The sequence below is a fragment of the Andrena cerasifolii genome, chromosome 13, assembly GCF_050908995.1.
Source record: "Andrena cerasifolii isolate SP2316 chromosome 13, iyAndCera1_principal, whole genome shotgun sequence".
Lineage (NCBI taxonomy): Eukaryota > Metazoa > Arthropoda > Insecta > Hymenoptera > Andrenidae > Andrena > Andrena cerasifolii.
Genome location: NC_135130.1, coordinates 10636410 through 10654553, shown reverse-complemented (window position 1 = coordinate 10654553; position 18144 = coordinate 10636410). Strand labels below are relative to the sequence as shown.

Here is an 18144-nt window from a genome sequence, read left to right as displayed (position 1 = left end):
GACAACCGCCGCGGGTCGAGGTGACTTTTCCTGTAAAGTTTAATCGAAATCCGAGTTGCAAGTAATTCATGAACGGTAATAGGAAATTTATGTGGAGCAGCGGTACGATAATCGGATGGACGGGGACAATGTAACGATAATTCAGCGTCCCCGCGTAAAATGCGGCCTGACGGGAAATCTATTTCCCGGCCCCGAAGATCAAACGTTACATCGCGGCTCCGGCGAAAATGTTATCCGCGAGCTTTCCCCGAGGGGTGGAGAGAGCGTGGGCGGTAGTTAGGCAAACTCCAAATTACTTTTCCTGATACACCCAGCAGAAGTTCATTAACAATTCTTAGTATTCTCTACCGAGCCGCAAACATCATTTGGACTTGTGCCATAAAACATCCCCCGAGCAGTCTTACCCTATCTTTTCGCTGGTTTAGCAGTTAACTGTGAACCCTTTTCATCCCAACATTTTCCCGGCCCCCCGCTATTGGTTGTTAGGCCCACCCTCGCGGCTCCACTTAATCCATCCACGCCACTCTTTAATGGCCGTTTGGAGACGCGAATTCGGGAAACGGGGGCAATGCGCGTATAATTTCTGGGGCTTCCTAATGCCGAGCGGATCGAATCACCGGCCCGGGTAAAAAGTAGAAATCCACGCGAGTGATGTCCTATTTCGAGCGGAGGGACATTATCGCCTGTTATACTTCGCCAGGCTGTTCGGTGGTGGTGAATTGATAGGTTATCGGTGTGTTTAGGGCGGCATGGAATCCCCATAGCAACGTCGGAATACATTTCCACATGATTCCGTGCATACTGTCCATGTCGTGAGTTCGGGGTTAGATCTGCGCTTGTGTCTGTGCCAACATTGCGCTACCTTCTGGCACACATTGTTGCCCTTACACACGTGCGCCAGCTTCTCTCCCCTCGGTTCTTCTCGTTCTCTCCACCTCCTCCCTCTCTTTCACTCCCACTCGCGCAGCCCCTATAATCCCTGTATCGTCCCGTCCGTCCCTGTCTCTCTTCGGCCCACCCTCTTGTATTTAGATACACATCTCGGATATGTGCAGTCAAGGGGAATGCTCTCGGGTGCATAGAGGGATTGTCTCATCTTCTGAATGCGCGACTAAACGACGCGAGTTAGCCAAATTTTCTAGGCGCAAAATGGGTCGATGCTTGCAATCTCCGTTTTCATCATTTTATTCGAGCTTTCGCTTCGCTCCGTTTAATCATTGGATGGCGGCGTTGTGAGCTCTCGTCGGACAGTTTCGGACATTCAGGAGCAACAGTTTAATGGAGAAACATTTAGACTTTGTGGATGGTTGCAGCTAGTGTTGGCTAGAACGGTGATTTGTGAATCACGAGTGATCCGATCACGTTCATTCCCAATCACGGTGATTTTTCACAGTGATCCGTGATTTTCGCGATCGCTTCTGATTGGTGCAGGCAGAACAGTGATTCGCGAATTTCCTGATCTGATTGGTGCAGGCAGAACGGTGATTCGCGATTTTGGTGATCTAATCGGTGCAGACAGAACAGTGATTCGCGATTTTCGTGATCTGATTGGTGGAAAGCATAACTGCTCTTTGCACGCGCCACATAACCCCAATTTCTAATTTCTCTTGAAACATTCTCAAGGCCTCACTGTGCTTATAGAATCTCAGTTGTATAGTTTGAAGCAATGTAATCGTTCTTGATCTATTTAAATTAACGAATATTTCTTCACTTTAGTTAAAAAGTATAATGTATATGTGAATACTTCAGTGCGTGCACACATTGACTATTTATGAATGTGTATACTAAGTATATATTCGCTGAATTAGCACGCTTTGACTGCAGCACAAGCTATATCGAAGTATTTTATAAAAAATAATTCAATCAAGATGAAGAATTACGATCACAGTAAACAATTCACTCGAGTTAAAAAAATCACGATCACGGTCGTGAATGAAGTTAAATCATGACCGTGATCGTGATTCTGCGATCACTGTGATAAATCATCCCTAGTTGCAGCTGAGCAGATGTGGTAATATTTCAAGGGGACCGTAAACGCAGGGATGTAATTTCCCTGGCAGCGATCTTTGAGATAAGTTCGCGCCTCCGAACTGTTCTGTTAGTGGTCCTGTTAAATTGAATTTTGCTTAGCTAGCCGGGGGGGCTTTTGAAACATGCGCGTTCGAACGCGCACCGCGGACGTGATTTATTGAAATACCCATTGGCCCATTAATGAAACGTAAATTTAATTGCCTTTTCCGGGCTGGTCTCATTAAAAATTTAAGTGGACGGCCGACAAGCAGATATTTACTTATGCATACGCACGAAGAACCTGGAACGGTTTCCCAGTAAATCATGGAGTGGCTTTTAACGTTCGGCAAAAACAACTGGCCGGCTTAATCCCATCGCAGGAGCCCCGATGACTCGAGGAACTGTTACATCGACTTCGTCATCTATGCCCCGCGTTTCCCAGAGCGCACAATCGGTTAATTGCGCGGCGCTCGAGTGGCTGCTCCGAAAAGCAAGAGATTACCAATTTGGCGAAACTTGGACGGGAAGTTTAAAACTACGTTTAAATATTTAAATCGAATCGAGTGCATAGCGAGCCGAACAGCCGCCATCAGTTTCGCCGGGCAGCTTTAAAGTGATTACAAAGTTGCCGCTGCTCACTCGGTCGCCGGGAACAGCGGCGCCGAATGTAATACGCGAATAATCAGCGCGGCACCGAGAGTCCTCGTGTTTGTTAAGAAACGGCGGGAGCCGGGGCAGAAATGCCGCAAAAACCGGCGGAGATTTAATTAAAGCGATATCTCCGTGTCGCGGGAATCAATAAGGGGGAAGAGCAACAAGGGTGAACAGGGGTGAACAAGGAGGAGGAGGGCCATCGACAGAACGACAAAGTCAATACAAGGTTGAGGAACCCTCTTAGGAAATCACGGCGATAAATACGCGCGGAGGGGGTGGCGAGCGTGGACAAAGCGGGAAAATAGAGGCGCACAATAGAAGCCTCGGAGATATTTCTTTGCAGCCGCGATACACCTCTCGGTCACCATTCCGCTCCCGTGCGTCGTTCTTCCGAGTGTCTCCGCGATTAAGACGGCAGGTTTGTTTTCGGAAACGTGATTCGGGGGCGGGCCGGAAGCCCGACTAGCGCGGGGATAACGGAAGTGTGCAGCCGAGAGAAAGGAGCAAGATCCTCCGCTGGACTGACAATGAGAGGAAACGAGCAGCAACGTACGTGACCGAGAGGAATCCGTGGCCAAGTGCGCGGGATAGCGATGGGATCGACGTCCTCGCAACTGCCGAAAATAGTTCCCGGGGAAACTGTTCAATTTTCCGCGACCATTCGCGAATACGCTGACTTTGAATACTTCCGCCGCGATGCCACCGATGGCCTATTAGCGCTTCTCGCCTTCATCGTAGACTTCCGGAGGATCATTGAATCCCTCCCATCGCTGCGTTACATACCGAGTGAGCCGAGCACGCCGCGAGAGAGCAGATCGTCGACGCGAAAGGGCAGCGATGGAGAGACTGAACAAACAGCGGAGCAAATAAGCGAAGGGTGTGCGACGAAGGAAGCGGAGGCGATGCCAGCAGGCAAAGGAGGAAGTAGCAATAGCGGGAGCACGGATGAGCACGGAGGTGAAAGATGATAAAAGTGATTCCGAGCTAAATAGAACATTGTCTATGAATAAGCGGGAGCCTCGGGCTACCGGGCAGAGTATCGATGAAATCCTTGCTCCTAACCAGACCCTGGGCTCTTTTTATCGGACCGAGAGGTATGTAATTACCGCCGAACAAAAACAAGACATTGTCAATTCCGTTGACGCCCCCGGAAGATCGTGCAGGCTCTTACAGCTGACTCAGCTGGCGCCTCGCGAGTGCAAAGGGTCAAAACCTGGCCGTTTTGCTTGGCTCGAGGCTCCTCTGGCCACGGGTAAATGGGTTTATCTTACTTGCCAAGACCACCGGTTCAAGCTCACTTTGCTCTTAGAATCCCGATTCATTCCGCGCGATTCGATTCCCCGCAAACGAATCTTACAGTGGCGCGAGCTAATTGCGACGGGACGGCGTAAGCGAGGGAACTTTGTCAATTAAATGTAACAACGAGCGCCGCCGTGTTTTACGAATAGATACACGATTATTCGAGGTCGCGTGGCTGAAATTATTTGACCCGGTGTTAATTAAACGTCAACCCGTGATCTGATTTCGGGGTTGACTTACGAGGAAGCGATCCTCCAGGAGCGATGAAAAGAAGAGAGCCTCGAGTACTTGGCTCTGCCACCGTTTACTTTTCCCTGGTGATTTATGCCGGCCCCTGGGCCGGACCTGTCCTAACGGCTCAACGTTTCAGCAATAAATTCCTCGGGCGACGGCTCCGTTTATTAGTCATTACGAGTAATCTCGATAGTCGAGGAATTACGAAGCACGTAAATTGTACTTTCGGAGTGTTCCCGAGGTATTTGTGCAGGGTTGCACCGGGGGGTCGTCGATCGATCAGTTTGTTTCCTGACGTTTGTCTTTCATTCGTTAGCTCTAAGCCCTCGCGACAAGAGGAAATCCCACAGTCGGATTAAATCCCGCAAATCAGCAGGTCCAAGAGTTAGGTCAAACTTTGTGAAAATGACGTCGCCTCCGGCATCAGCGGACAATTAAATTATCGTCGGAGCAGAGTAGATAACGATGCACTCGAGGTACAACATAAACCACGAGTTACGTTGTGCTAGATTATGTGTATACATAACGAGGCACATACATAGGTGTTTTAGCTCCGCTCGCGACAAGTATACCTATGTAGTCGGGAACAGGTCGAATTACGGGGAGTAGGGGGATTTAGAGGCTGCGGCGACTTTACGGTGCCTCCACCTGTCGAGGGTAGACGTTCATGAAATAATGGCCGGGCGTCAGATTGGTAAAGAAGCTTTCTACTTTGTAGTACAATCGGAAATGCACGTCACTGCATTGAAATGCACTCGATCTCTGTGAGCTACTATTTCGTCAAAATATTTATTCTGCGAATAAATGTTTACCGTGCCCCAAGTTTTACTGGGGCAAAAGGATGACTGTGCACATCGAAGCAGCACAATGGAGGAGCGCTACGTAGCAAACTTGTTAGTCCAGTTTAAAAGGTACAACAATGTACAAGAGTTGCGAAGAAATGAATATTTATAGTCCGCATAAATCTTTACTTAACTTCGGTCATTTAATCGATACGTCAATGGCCCGAGTAACCTATTGTCCGTTTCTCTTTTATCAACGCAAGGTCTTTCCTTTTTACCGTGCGTGCGACAAAGGGCATATCTGGCGAGTAATGGGAAATAAAATTGTGTGATTGCAGGACGAGGTGTTGACGATATCGGAGAAGGTGGTAGTCCGCGTGCACGACCTCGTCACATGGTTGTCGCCCTCGTTGGAATGGTCATGGGGTCGAGAGGTGTCCTACCCACCCACCCCCACGTCATCCCCCGAGAGCAGCCCGTTGAGATACGAGATACCTCAGCCTCAGGTGCTCACCGACCCCGGCATCGACTTCTCGGACGTCGATAAGCAGCAGAAGGAGTACGAGAACAACCACAACACGAGGAGAGCAGAGTGCGGCTCGCAGACGAAGGTGGTGGTGCTCTCGTACCCCAGGTACTGTCGATATCGGGCGCTTCTGCGTAGGCTCGAGGGCGCCGAACCATCCTGGCTCTGCTCGTCCATAGCAGCGGCGCTCGGTGGATTCACAGCCACGCCGGGCACCAGGGTACTCTTCTGCAGGGACACCTTCGATTACCCGGACCTCGAGACTCACGAGCTGCTTTGCAACCACCTAGGTAAGCTGAGTTACCCAGCGAGTTGCCGGTAGGGGAACGGGAGTTCACCCCCCCCGCCCCTTCACACCCTCCTTCTTGGAAATTCACGAAAACGATCACGTTCCATTTGTTCGTATTTGTCTTTTAGTATCACTGATTCGCGTCCATTTAGCAAAATGAACTCGTGGAATCGGCGAACGACCTTTGAGCATATTGAAACACGTTTTCAATGTACATAATGCAGTTATTTGCATAATGTATTACATTGCTATTCGAAAGCTTGACGTTCCATTTAATAATTAATTAGGGACTAATTGGGACGATCGAGGGAAGCGTTTACCGACAGAGGCTCGCGAGAGATCGCGGCGCGCGATCGCAACAGCACAATCTATCGAGAGTTTAAAAAACAACAGAGCCGTCGAGTAGGGCCGGCCACGAGGAACGTCGCAAGAATTAGTCGAGCACGTCTTTTCGGGCGGGACGCGCTACTTTGTGGCTCGGGCGATTTTTAACTGTTGAAGAGGCGATAGTAATCCGGATCAAGGCGTGTGGAACAACCGTGCGTGTCTAATTTTAGAATCAAAATGCGTTTTATCGCTCGCCACGTTTTTCTGTCTTAATTGCGCCGTTCGGAATGGTGAAAATAGTAGGGTGAGATACTGACACAGCGACTGTGTGCAACCGGTGTGATTGAGCTGTTAGTGTTTACGCTGGTGACAGACAGAATGGCCATCCTGATGAAAATTCAGGGAAATGAGATAGTGTACTTTGAAGTGATCGGTAAGCATGGAAAACTCGGTTGAGGTCTAAACCAAAGACACGTGGCCATGGAGTGGGTCCGTAATATTTAATGAAAATGACCAGCACGTGAATATAAGTTGCAATGTACTTACAGTGAATTCATGTGGCGAGATTGGTTGAGAAATTTCGCAACAACGTGACACAATGTAAAATTTTGATAGCCCGATGGATTGCTGGAAACCTTTGTTTCTTTCTACGGTAGTACTGGGATTTATTGGTTACATTGTGTTACCCGTCTGCATTGTGCGGGCAATGCAAACGGTCGTTAATATAAATTAGTAGTTGCAAACTGTCGTTACGTTTTCGCGATTAATCGTTGCTCTGTAATTGGTGAAACGTTATTTAGTACCAAAGATGGGCAAACAATTATTTTAATTCAAAAATTGATTTCGAATAAAAGACAAAAATTTGATACGACACGTCAAATAAAAATAACTGTGTTATTTTCATTCGAAGCGCCTCAAATCATTTTTTTATTCGACGGGAATTCATTTTAAGCTTCGTATTTTTATTCGAAAGTTATTCGAACTATAAACTGCAGCGCGGAGTTGTTCGGCGATGTGTCATTGATTATACAGAAACGGAATTTCTTTATTTTTTACTTTTCAGTGCATTTTTATTTTTTTGAAGTCGGTTGTATTTATTTTTTTTAATTTTTTATTTTTTGACTGGGCATTATTTAATGCCCATCTCTGTGTAGTACGCACCTCGGTTCGAACGGTAATAATTTATACTTTGAAGTTGTGCAACCGTTCGCATCGATCCACTGTGTCATGAATCTTGCATTTTTGCGCGAGGAAATTTAACGAAAACAACATTAAATCTCACGTGCTTAGAAATTAATGGGATTTCTCGCGAAGCGGAGATAATTTTAATTCGTGAAAAATTACATGGACGCTAATGAAACGATGCCTGCTATTTCATATTCATTTTTACCCGTAATTTCTGTCCATTACGGAAAATTAAGAAACGTCACGCAACCGTGAAGCTACAATTTGCCGAAGTGAGATGGAAATCGTGCGAGACTCGAATTATCGTGTTATTTAATCCGTGATGCTAACCGCCAGTCCCTTTGTGCGCGATAAAACAAACAGTGAACTCTTATAATCGTTACCATGCAGGAAAACGTTACGTAGCCACGGCTGCGAGGAATGTCGTTGTAGTTTATTTTAAATGATGCGTATCTTTCCTGTGAACATTACAAATTATGTTAACGAATCTAAAGTTTCATTCAGAACGAACTGATATCGAAACTGATAGAAATATCATTGCATTTTTTGCATTAATTTCTAGATTTCTAATCAATGCAAACCAGATTTATTTCCACGCGTGGAGGACTAATTACGCGCGGTTTCTTTGATTTTCTAGCGCCAAAATTAAAGGGACGACCGAGGAGGAAGCGCAAAAAGCGCAGCGCGTCGCCTGGGGAATCGAGCAACGAGAGCGAGGCTTCGGTCGCGTCCACGTCGAAGAGTGTACCTGCGATTTCGAACACGGTGGTGTCGAACGTCGGCAGGCCACCCTCGTCGGTGGTGCGACGCAGCGAGCGGCACACCAGCGCGGAGGAAAAGAAGTTCCTCACGGACGTGCAGAATTTCATGAACTCGCGGGGTACGCCTGTCGGAAAGATGCCACTGCTGGGCTACAGGCAGAGTCAGTATCTGCGCTATTCTTCCAACAATTGGCGGCGAAGCTTAGATGCTTTTCAGACGGCACACGCTCGCGTGGAGAGGTCACAGCGGTGGAGTGTCATCGATTCACATTCAACGACAACCCCACTGCTGTCGCCTCCCCTTGTCAGTTTTAGAAACGTTCGTTCATTCCCCATTAAATTGAAACAGTGATTGGTACTGTTCGAAGCTGATATACAGCAGTGTTTCCTTTTGACAAGTAACGTTTAGATTGAATGCAACCGGCCAGCCAGAAGGACCTCGAATAACAATGGTATTCTACTTGCAGTTGATCTCTTCCTGTTTTATACGAAAGTGCAAATGCTGGGTGGTTACGACTCGGTCAGCGCTGGTCGCCTTTGGAAGACCATTTACGACGACATCGGGGGTAATACAGGGTCTACCAGTGCTGCGACCATCACTCGTCGACATTACGAAAGGTAAAGTATCTTTGCTGAAATCCAACGAGGAAAACAATTTAGCAATTTTGTGATCCGCGGTGAATGTAGAAGCGAAGCGTCGACGGAAAGCAGAAAGAGAGAAAAATAACCGAACCATTTGAAGGGAAAGGCCTTTTCTTTAAGCATATCGATGAAGAGCGTCAAGGCTGTCGCGACCGAACCGAGGCTCTGGCAATCATCACGTTTATTGCCTCATGCCTCGGCTCGGTCGCATGCGGGACGCACTTGAGTGACGAACCGTCTAACTCTTGAAAAATAAATCTTTCTCCAGTTCGACAGTCCGCTACAGTTTCGTTCAGAGAAGATTTTGCTAATCGGAATGCACGATCCCCTTCACAGGTTGCTATTGCCCTACGAGAGGTATCAGAGGGGCGAAGAAGCGAAAGTGAGACTGACACCTGGTAGACGTACTAAGACTAGTAGTGTATCCGAGGAGATTGAAGACGTTAAGCAAGATACCAATGATCCGTACACATCGGAAACACCTCCACCTGTAGACACAGGTCTTACCGCCACCAGCCCTCCCCTTCAACCAATTCTATCGACAGCAGTAAGTGGCTTTGGGCACAGACGAACTCTCGATGTCTATGTATAAAAGATAATTGATTTGTAATCATTGTTCTTTTTTCTAGCCGTTCCTCACGGGAGAGAAACCGAAATCGGAGACCGGCAAAACGTCGTCGCTGCGTAGCGTGCGAGTGAAGCCGGAACGATTGAAGTCCTTAAACACTATGATTGCCAATAGTACGCCATCACCCAGCCAGCAAGCCAGCCAACTGCCAAGTCCGCCACCTTCCTCTAACACGTCGATTTCGACGCCGAGTAGTACACCCTCCACGACACCCACGAACGGTACCGGAAGTCAGAGCGTCCTAGAGAGGCAGCTAAATAGTCCTCTAATATCGCAGCAAGTGCCACCGTCGTGTTCGCCGCCGGTCCTGCCGGTCACCACAGTAGCAACGAACGCGTCTACAGTCGTAACGTTAACTCCGCCGCCGGAGAAGGACATGAAGGAGATCAAGCTGGACCCGAAACAGACCACCCTGCTGGCACAGGGCAAGGAGAACATCCCGCTGTTTGGCGAGAAGTCTATATTCGCGGAGAAGGCGATAGCTCCGCCCAGGTCGCCAGAAGTGATCGATCTCGAGTCGGAGAGCGACACGAGTAGGGACAAGATAATCATTCCGAGCTTTAAGAAGCGTAAACTGGAGATCCTTCGCGAGGGTGGTCTCGAAGTCACTGCCGTTGACCTGGACACGCGACCGAGCGTGATACAAAGCAATCCCCCGGCCCCAGCGACGATGAAGTCCGAGGAGAATCCGCCAATATCATATCCACTTCCAGTCACACCGAATTCCATTCCTAAGCTGATTTCTGTCACTGTCACGCCAGACATAGGGCACATGCTGTCGTCGCCGCAGGAGCATCAGCATCCCCATCACCAAGCACGGCTACAGGTACCGAACAAACAACCGCCTGTCCATCATAACAACAACAACAACACCACCATGATGAATAACAACATGGTGAACAGTCGGGTGATAAACCTCGGTACCTCGAACAACGCCGCGTTGCTGCAATTGTACGCGAACGCGAACGTTCCGCCGTATGCACCGTCGACGATACCTCAAGGAAATCATCGTTTCGTACCGCCGACCGTACCCAACGGGAGGATATTCCCGCCCAGGGTTACGCAGTCGAGGTCGATATTCGCGCACAACGAAAAAACGGTTTACGGAGACCCGAAAGACATTCTTATCCCTCCAAAGTATCGTCCGTCGCTGCACCGTTTACAGCAGCCGCAGCAACACATAAGTAATAATAACGACGTAGTAGCGCACGGAGGGGTGCTCGACTTGACGCAGAAGTCGCCCGATAAACCGGTATTCCCGAGGCCGAGCCTAGAAATAGTGAAAGTACCTGTAGTGCCGAGGCCTAATCCGTTGAACCTGGAGATGAGGAACTCGTCCGCGGCTAAAGAGAAACCAACGGATTGTTCGAAACGAAGTACCTTCCCTGGCTACCAGAACGTGCTCGATAGCCGAACCATGGCTTCGAACAACCTCGAGATCACGATCGTCAACCCCGCCAAGCAGAGGAACAATCACTCGGGTGCGCCGTCGCCGGTTCGGGTACCCAGTCCACCTAACAGGAGTAGTACCATGCCCACGCAGAGAAGGCAACACGCGAACGGCAAGTATACGACGACGAGGAGCGATCCAGTCTCACCGTACACGCCCAGGAAGCCGACTAGCCACCCTGTCATACCGAACGTACCTAATCTGAATCACTTGAACAGTGGGAACTCGTACCATCGAATGGCCTCGATGCAACAACAACAACAGATGAGTATAGACAGGAGAAAAAACGTGGAAGCGAGCTGTAAAGAGCAACAACAGCAGCACCACCATCATCACAACCATAACCACCACCACCACCATCATCAGCAGCGTCGGATCAGCGAGGGGGACAAGTCGCTGATGACGCAACAGCAACACCAGCAGCAGGATTCGAGGCAAACCGAGGCTGGCAGACGACACAGCGTTCCAAGTATACCCTCGGGTTTTGTGCCCGCTGTGCCGCAAAGCAATCCAGCCTACCTTCCGCAACTGCCAACGAACACGCCCGGCAAGTTCCTACCGATCCTGGACCCGATGTACTATTCGGCGTTCTACAACGGCTTGTTCCCGCCGCCGATTCCGCCCACGGCCACCACGTCGTTTCTCTCGCCGGAATTCAGCGCGTACTACAAAGAATTACTTGCTTCCTCGCAACCAAGACTGGGGATGGCGGGGCAGCACCAGCCGGCTGCCCCAACGTCGAAGTAGACAAACAGAAAATTATGGGATCTCATGTAGGCCGACCGACGTGGCGCGGGCGTCGGTCTCGTTTTCTATAGGCGGACAGGTGCGTCGGGCTCTCTCGCCGCGAATCTATTTTCATTCAGGAATCGGCACGAGCGAGCGGATATTCACCGAGCAGGAGGACGTCCGTGCGTCGCGGTGTATATCGCTTTAGGATTCGGCTCCGTTCGTGATTCGAACGGTGTCTCTTTGAACACTCTTCTTGATTCGTGGTATCGCGAATCGTCGAACACCTTGTATCGGGGATAGAGAGTGCAGTTTAAACTACTATGAAACGTAAGAGGAGTAGACTGCGAAGGTTCGAGGGCGATGGAATGATTTACAGTGAAAGATAGGTGTGTACATGCATATATTATGCAATAAATTAGGTAATAATTTTTTATATGTAACGATATAGTACGAGAATACTACTACTTCCTTTGTAAAGCAAGAAACGAATGGATGTTTCGGTTTTATTTTAATTTTTTTTATAATGTTTCGAGAGAATATTCGATATTAAGGTCGGGAGGGGGCGAAAAAAAGAGCGTACTAAAGCACTGTGATAACGATCAAAAAGTTGTTGAAAAATGAAACAAGGAAGGAAGGGAAAAAAGTATGCTGTACTCATTAGACAAGCGATGCGAATACAGTTGACTCTTTTCATACGCAAATATACGACGACTTTTCTACATTTGTTCTTCACGATGTTTACGTGTGTGTGTGTATAAGCCGCAACGTCGAACGCAAGGAATAATCTAACAAGTTGGACTACCCACGGTTTCTTTTTTTTTTTTTTTATTTTCGTTTACTATTATTATTTTTTTAACGCAGATTATCCAAGAGATTAATTCGATTCTCTATCGCGTAGGGGTCAGATTTCCTTAATTTCGAACGTGCGATGTGATAACTAAATGAATATATAAATATATATATATATATAAATAAATAAATTGAATATATATATATAAATATATGTATATGTGTATATGCGAGATCTGTAGCCGACGGATCGTCAGAACGTATATATATATAATTGTTTATTGTATAACGGATAAATCTTATCGTAGAGTATAACGATCGCGAGAAAGAACCTTATTCTATCGTATAAGTTAGGACAATTTTCATTGTATCTCGACATGTACACACACCGATCATCTCTCACACCACATACAAATACACACCGATCTGTAGTCAGCTCTAAGAAAACTAAGTGCACGCAAACGGTGTTATTAGCAACGAGACATTGTACATAATGTATATAATCACGTATTCGTTAAGCTAGACAAATCCCTTGCATTGTATCTTTCAACATTATACATAAGAACCGTAAAGGTTTTAGGCGAGCACGCGTGTGTGTACAGGCTGTCTGACTATATAGTGTGGCCAACGATAGTCGTATCGCTACATAAGTATATATATATATATCTATCTATATATGTACATATATGTGTTATGCAAACGTACACATATATGTGTATATGTACATGGAAATAATCGAACTAGGGTGCAACGCAATATTTTGCAGATTACTTTTAGAGAAAGAGATCTCTTGTACATTTAGCGAAAGAAAAAAAACATGGAAGAAGCTGATAATTACGCTTTGATTTTCATCGACGCACGCTGTGTATCGTGGGGAAAAGTTTTCTTTTTATTTTGATTAACGAGCACCACCATGATCGACTGATTTATAGCAGAAAACGCGCGCGATCGTTGCTGAGAGTGATCGAACATCGCGGGCCACCGACCATATTGAAAAAGAAACGCGAAAATTTGAAAACCCATGCGGTATATCCATGTTAAGAGTAGACGTATCGATAGAATTTGTTCGCTTTAGGATACTCTGATAAAGATGATGAAAAGAAAAACACAAAAATAAATATCAGAATAACGTTAAAGCATTCGTAATCCTAAGAGAGGCCCTCACCGGGCCGAATCTAGCGAAAATCCGATTTCTATTATCGATGTCTTTCAGAGAGTAAGTTGTTCGAGTTTGCATGAAGGTTCTTTCGCGAAACAAAACCGAGAAAGAGGGGTTGAAACGAGTGCCGTTGCAACTTACCGAAACGGTGTTAAACGATTGTTTGGAGAGGGTCCTCCGGTGACGCCCGACGCGTTCAGAACAGCCTTTTCTTTCATTTTCCACCACTTGGATTACTGCGCAGCAAAAACACGATGTATTACTTTATTTTTGTACGACAATAGATTTTCAGTTGATTTAATTCGAGGCGCTTCCACTCGTTCGAATGGTGCTACATTGCAAAAGGACATTTTTGTTGTTTGAATTCTCATGGATAGCATCGGGAATCAGCGGGGACCGTCGACAGCGTGAAAGAATCGTAAGATCTTCAGACAGATCTTACTCGCGTCCAAGTCTGATGAAACCGTATTCGAAGGTAAAGAAAAAAGACTTCTGATTTCAACGTGCGTGTGTGTATATAATAAAAAGACGGATACGTTACTACTGTTGCGATTCGATATGTATAATTCCGCCGGGGTTCGTTTGGCGACAGCTCGGAGGACGGATATGGGAAGCGCTGACGAGAAACCGCGGCATAAAAAGAAGACAAATTTTTCTTTTTTCTCCAAATAAAAGAAGAGAAGGTGAAAGGGCTTGTACGAGAATACGTGCCATAAAACTGCTTAGATAGTGACGTTGAAAAAAAAAAAAAAATAGAACGATAACGACGGTCGTTTGTATGTGCTTTTAAAACGAGCCCTTTATCTATTAGAAGAGACTAAAAGGAAAGCTAGAAGAAAGTTTAAACGACGACGAAAGAAACAAACGGAAATGCAAAATTCCATGCGGAACATTTCATATTATTTCTTTTCTGTTTTGTTACCTGTGGTTGTTTTTTAATAATAGGGAGAGTGGATGCGAGAGAGAGAGAGAGAGGGAGAGGGAGAGAGAGAGAGTGAGAGCGAGATAGACGAGAGGAGAGAGTGAATGAAAAAGTGAGACGCTAGATACAAATGTACGAATGTGAGAACAGAGAGAGGGAGAGAGAGAGAGAGAAAGAGAGAAAATTAGAGAACGATTAATATTCGAAGGAAGGAAAAGAAAGTCTATGTTCGTTTTTCTTTTGCGAGTTTTTCTTCATTTTGTACACTTAGCAGTGACTTTTTAGCGTAACACCTCGTTTCTCAATTTAATAATAATTATTATTATTATGCGATACGAAATATTTTTTATTATATGGGCATTTCAGTTCCTAAAAATTGGAAATAAAATATCTACTACGAACGATCTCTTTATTGTTCGGATGTTTGAGCAAACGAACGGGGAATTTCATTTCGAAAATTTCGTATTCCAACGTTTGCTTCGATAAGATTTCGCTGTCGACGTCTTATTGAAAGACTCTCGTTTGATTTAACGTACGAAAAACATGATTTCTGGTGTGAAGCAAAGGGCGAATTTGAATGCGTAATCGTAATCGGGGAAATTAATACCATTTCGGGTAAGTAATGTAAAAGAATCATACGTAAGGCAAAAGAAACTAGTAAGAGCAATCGAAAATATGTACTCACGTATAAAAACACCACGAATTCCGTCAATTTATGTATTTTTAATGCACGAGTACCACGGACACGACCAAACGACTGAGCACGACAAAAAAAGAGTATGGCGCGCGGAATGTACAAGCATGTGCCGCGAAATTTAAAATCTGTTTACGAAGGCTATAAACTGGTAACCTGTTTAACCAGTTCGGTAATGGCGGACGCGCGAACAGTATGCCTCGCGAAATCATTTCTACGCCGTTTTTCATACTGACTAATCTCGCTCGGTATAAGTTCCTGCGGCATACAGAGAATTCTATCGAAAATAAGATCAATCGTCCCTTCGAATTACGTGGATTGAGGACTCGCAGTCGTTTGTCAGAACGTAGGAAATACCTCGTTGCATGGAACACGTCTAAACTCGCGCAGGAAAGAAAGCCGAAGTCGCGGATCTATCTTCTGTAGAAAAGTACCGTGGCAGCATATGCTTTTTCCCTGACTAAAGCGGTAATTCATTAGTTGATGGACTCGTTCGATCTGAATGTTAATTATCAATCGTCGGCATAAAGGTTAGTTTCACGATCGAAGCTCGGAACTCGCGGGAACGTTGTTACATAGCAACGGCGTTGCTATGGAGCACACACAGCTAGGCGAGCACACAGGCAGACTCGCGGGTTGCACGGACGGCGATGGGAACAAGGTGGTGGAGTAGAATTGTGTTTACCTCTCCATCCCCCCGATGACAATCGGAGTAAACACAGTCCCGTGGTAGGATAGTCGTGCATCGCCACATGCCAAACCGCGTCTGTGTACTTCGCCGCGACTGACGCGTATCTCCATTCAGAGACGAAATTCTGGGGAACTCGTGCTCGCGCATCGCGGAGTTTCTGTGCTACGGGTACTGACACCTTGACGACTCTCTTTTCCTACCTATTTTTTCTCCGACGCAACAACACCTTCGCCAACTCTCCCGCCAAATGATTCTGTTGCAGGGTGCGCCACTGGAACGTCATCTCGTCTCGTAAATTCGGAGGAAACGATATTATCCTCTTGCGAATAGGATTTGCATGCAAACAACGCTTTATTCGGTAATTAAACATTTCAATATGAATCTTTCTACTCTCGTCCGGTAACCTTAAGTTCCACAGCGGACCAGTGACGCCGCGACGTATTCGCATTCGCTCGGTCTCCACTAAAGGCACGACTAATGTTTCGAAATATTGTGAAATAGTGGAAAAGCTCTGGAATCGATAGGATACTTTCAAAATAAACACGCCTTCGAGACTGAAGCGTGGTAATGCGTGCTGGATTATTGGAGTTCTCGGTCGGTAATGGGTTCGTTCTCTGTGCGGGGGTATCGATCGAGGGAACGGACGGGCAAAGGTAACGCAGGCGTGGATAAAGGCGCGAAGCTTTTTTGGGACACGCTCGAACATGATTGCGGTGTCGAGCACGTCGTATCTTCGCGTTTCGCGCGAACCAGGGAATGCATACCTATAACCGAAGCGAAGCAGTCTTCCGCCCGGTTCTCGTGAACACTTCACCCACCAGACAATAGTTTACCGTATCGACCTATTCTCCCTCCTGTTCTGCGCGCCTCCTCCCTCTCGCCGGCTCGTTCCCATCTACCTCCTCTCGTGCCACCCCGCTCCAGCCAACCACGAACTTGCTCTTCTGGCCTTCCCTTCGTGCCTTTCCGCAGATCCAACTTGTTTCTGTGTGCCGTGAACTCCGGAGCTTCCGACTCCACTTAGGAACAGCTGCGAACTGTTCACGAGTGGCTCGGATACTTTCCAAACTCTTTTCCTTTGCCTTTGTTAGACTTTCGCGTTAGAGTTTCAGGCTCCGTAGGTAATTAGTCCCTTATCGGGACCATTTTTAATTATATAACAACGACGCGCTTTTTCCACCTAAACATGTTGCGTTCTTCTTCTAGTCGAAACGATCGCCGATGGAAATGAGAGACCCCGGGGCCCCCACGAACTATCAGGAAACCACTTTGCCCCGTCGGTGGAGGTGAAACTCAATTTGCTCGAGTTCGCGCGTCGCTCGCAGACTTCGTTCTCGGGTCGCGGTTTTCGAAGGTCGAGATTTGTTCCGAAGTTTGTATGAATGAAACTTATCCTAATATCTGCCGTGAACGGGGCTGCAGCTTTCTTCGGACAGTTCTGGCCGGGGGGACGGCCAAAAGTGTGGAAAGTCCGCGGGGGAGAAAGCACGTGCGGCCAAGGGTGGCCATTTGGGCTCGTCCTCCGGAGGATCGTTTTAGCCAGGGTCAGTGGAACGTGCTTGTGTACGAACTGTCCGCAACTGTCATTCACCTCGCGGCTCACCGCGCGTTCGCGGCAGATATTTCCGCATGGCATCGCGGGAAAAAGTTATCACGGAACGGGAAAAATCGGCGCACCGCGCTGGGATTAGTTTTCGCGGTCGGAGCCACTATTTTTTAGGGAGAGTCGGATGAGATGGATAAAAACTGATTGGCGAATCTGATTACTTAATTGGCAACGAGTTAAAGCTACATTAGTCGTTCGTCTAGAACCATAGGCTCCCTGCTAATGGTTGCCAAGGCTCGTTGAAAGTTTATGAAGCAAACTCGATGGAATGAAAGCGTCTGTAAAATGCAGGATCCCGCTGAAAGAAGATTATACCCGGTTCCGTCTACGAAATTCAGCGGCGCATCGCTCGCAATTTGCATTGAAAACTTTTGAGCATTCTGTCCTACGCTTGCCGGTTACCGCGCATAATAACAAACCTAGAAACTTCAGAGCGCTTTCGCACTGTTCCGTCGCGTAACGACGCAGCCACCATTCACCACCGAAGGCGTCGCATTTGACGCGAACGGATGAGAAAAGGGACACTTCTCCTCGGTACGTTCTCGTTCTCTTCGCGGGCCATTCAAGGCTCTAATTACACGTGTATCGCTCATTGAGCTTTCGCCTGAAAAGCTGGCCTCGTTAGGCGAGCGAGCCGCGCGCAAGTTGCCCGGTATCGCGGCCTTCCTCGTTCGGTTAGGCATCAACTGTCACCGAAGGCGACTTTCCACCGTCCCCGGTATATAAAAGGCGGCCATGCTGACCCCGAATCGCGGGTTATCGAA

The 18144-nt window shown here is 47.1% G+C and overlaps 1 protein-coding gene across 5 annotated transcripts in view; it reads left to right on the top strand.

Moving 5' to 3' along the window:
• The window catches only part of LOC143375803 (uncharacterized), a 147148-nt gene extending 132355 nt beyond the window's left edge, over window positions 1-14793 (top strand). For 3 of the 5 annotated variants that reach the window (XM_076825284.1, XM_076825285.1, XM_076825282.1), the window contains 5 exons: window positions 5318-5795; window positions 7944-8228; window positions 8535-8685; window positions 9046-9256; window positions 9339-14793. In XM_076825284.1, coding sequence (XP_076681399.1) covers window positions 5318-5795; window positions 7944-8228; window positions 8535-8685; window positions 9046-9256; window positions 9339-11534 — 3321 coding nt within the window. In that variant the 3' untranslated portion in view covers window positions 11535-14793. Of the gene's footprint in view, window positions 1-5317; window positions 5796-6282; window positions 6555-7943; window positions 8229-8534; window positions 8686-9045; window positions 9257-9338 lie in introns of those variants that run through there. The other 2 variants (XM_076825283.1, XM_076825286.1) reach the window with 2 other exon arrangements.
• The last annotated feature ends 3351 nt before the right edge of the window (window positions 14794-18144 follow it).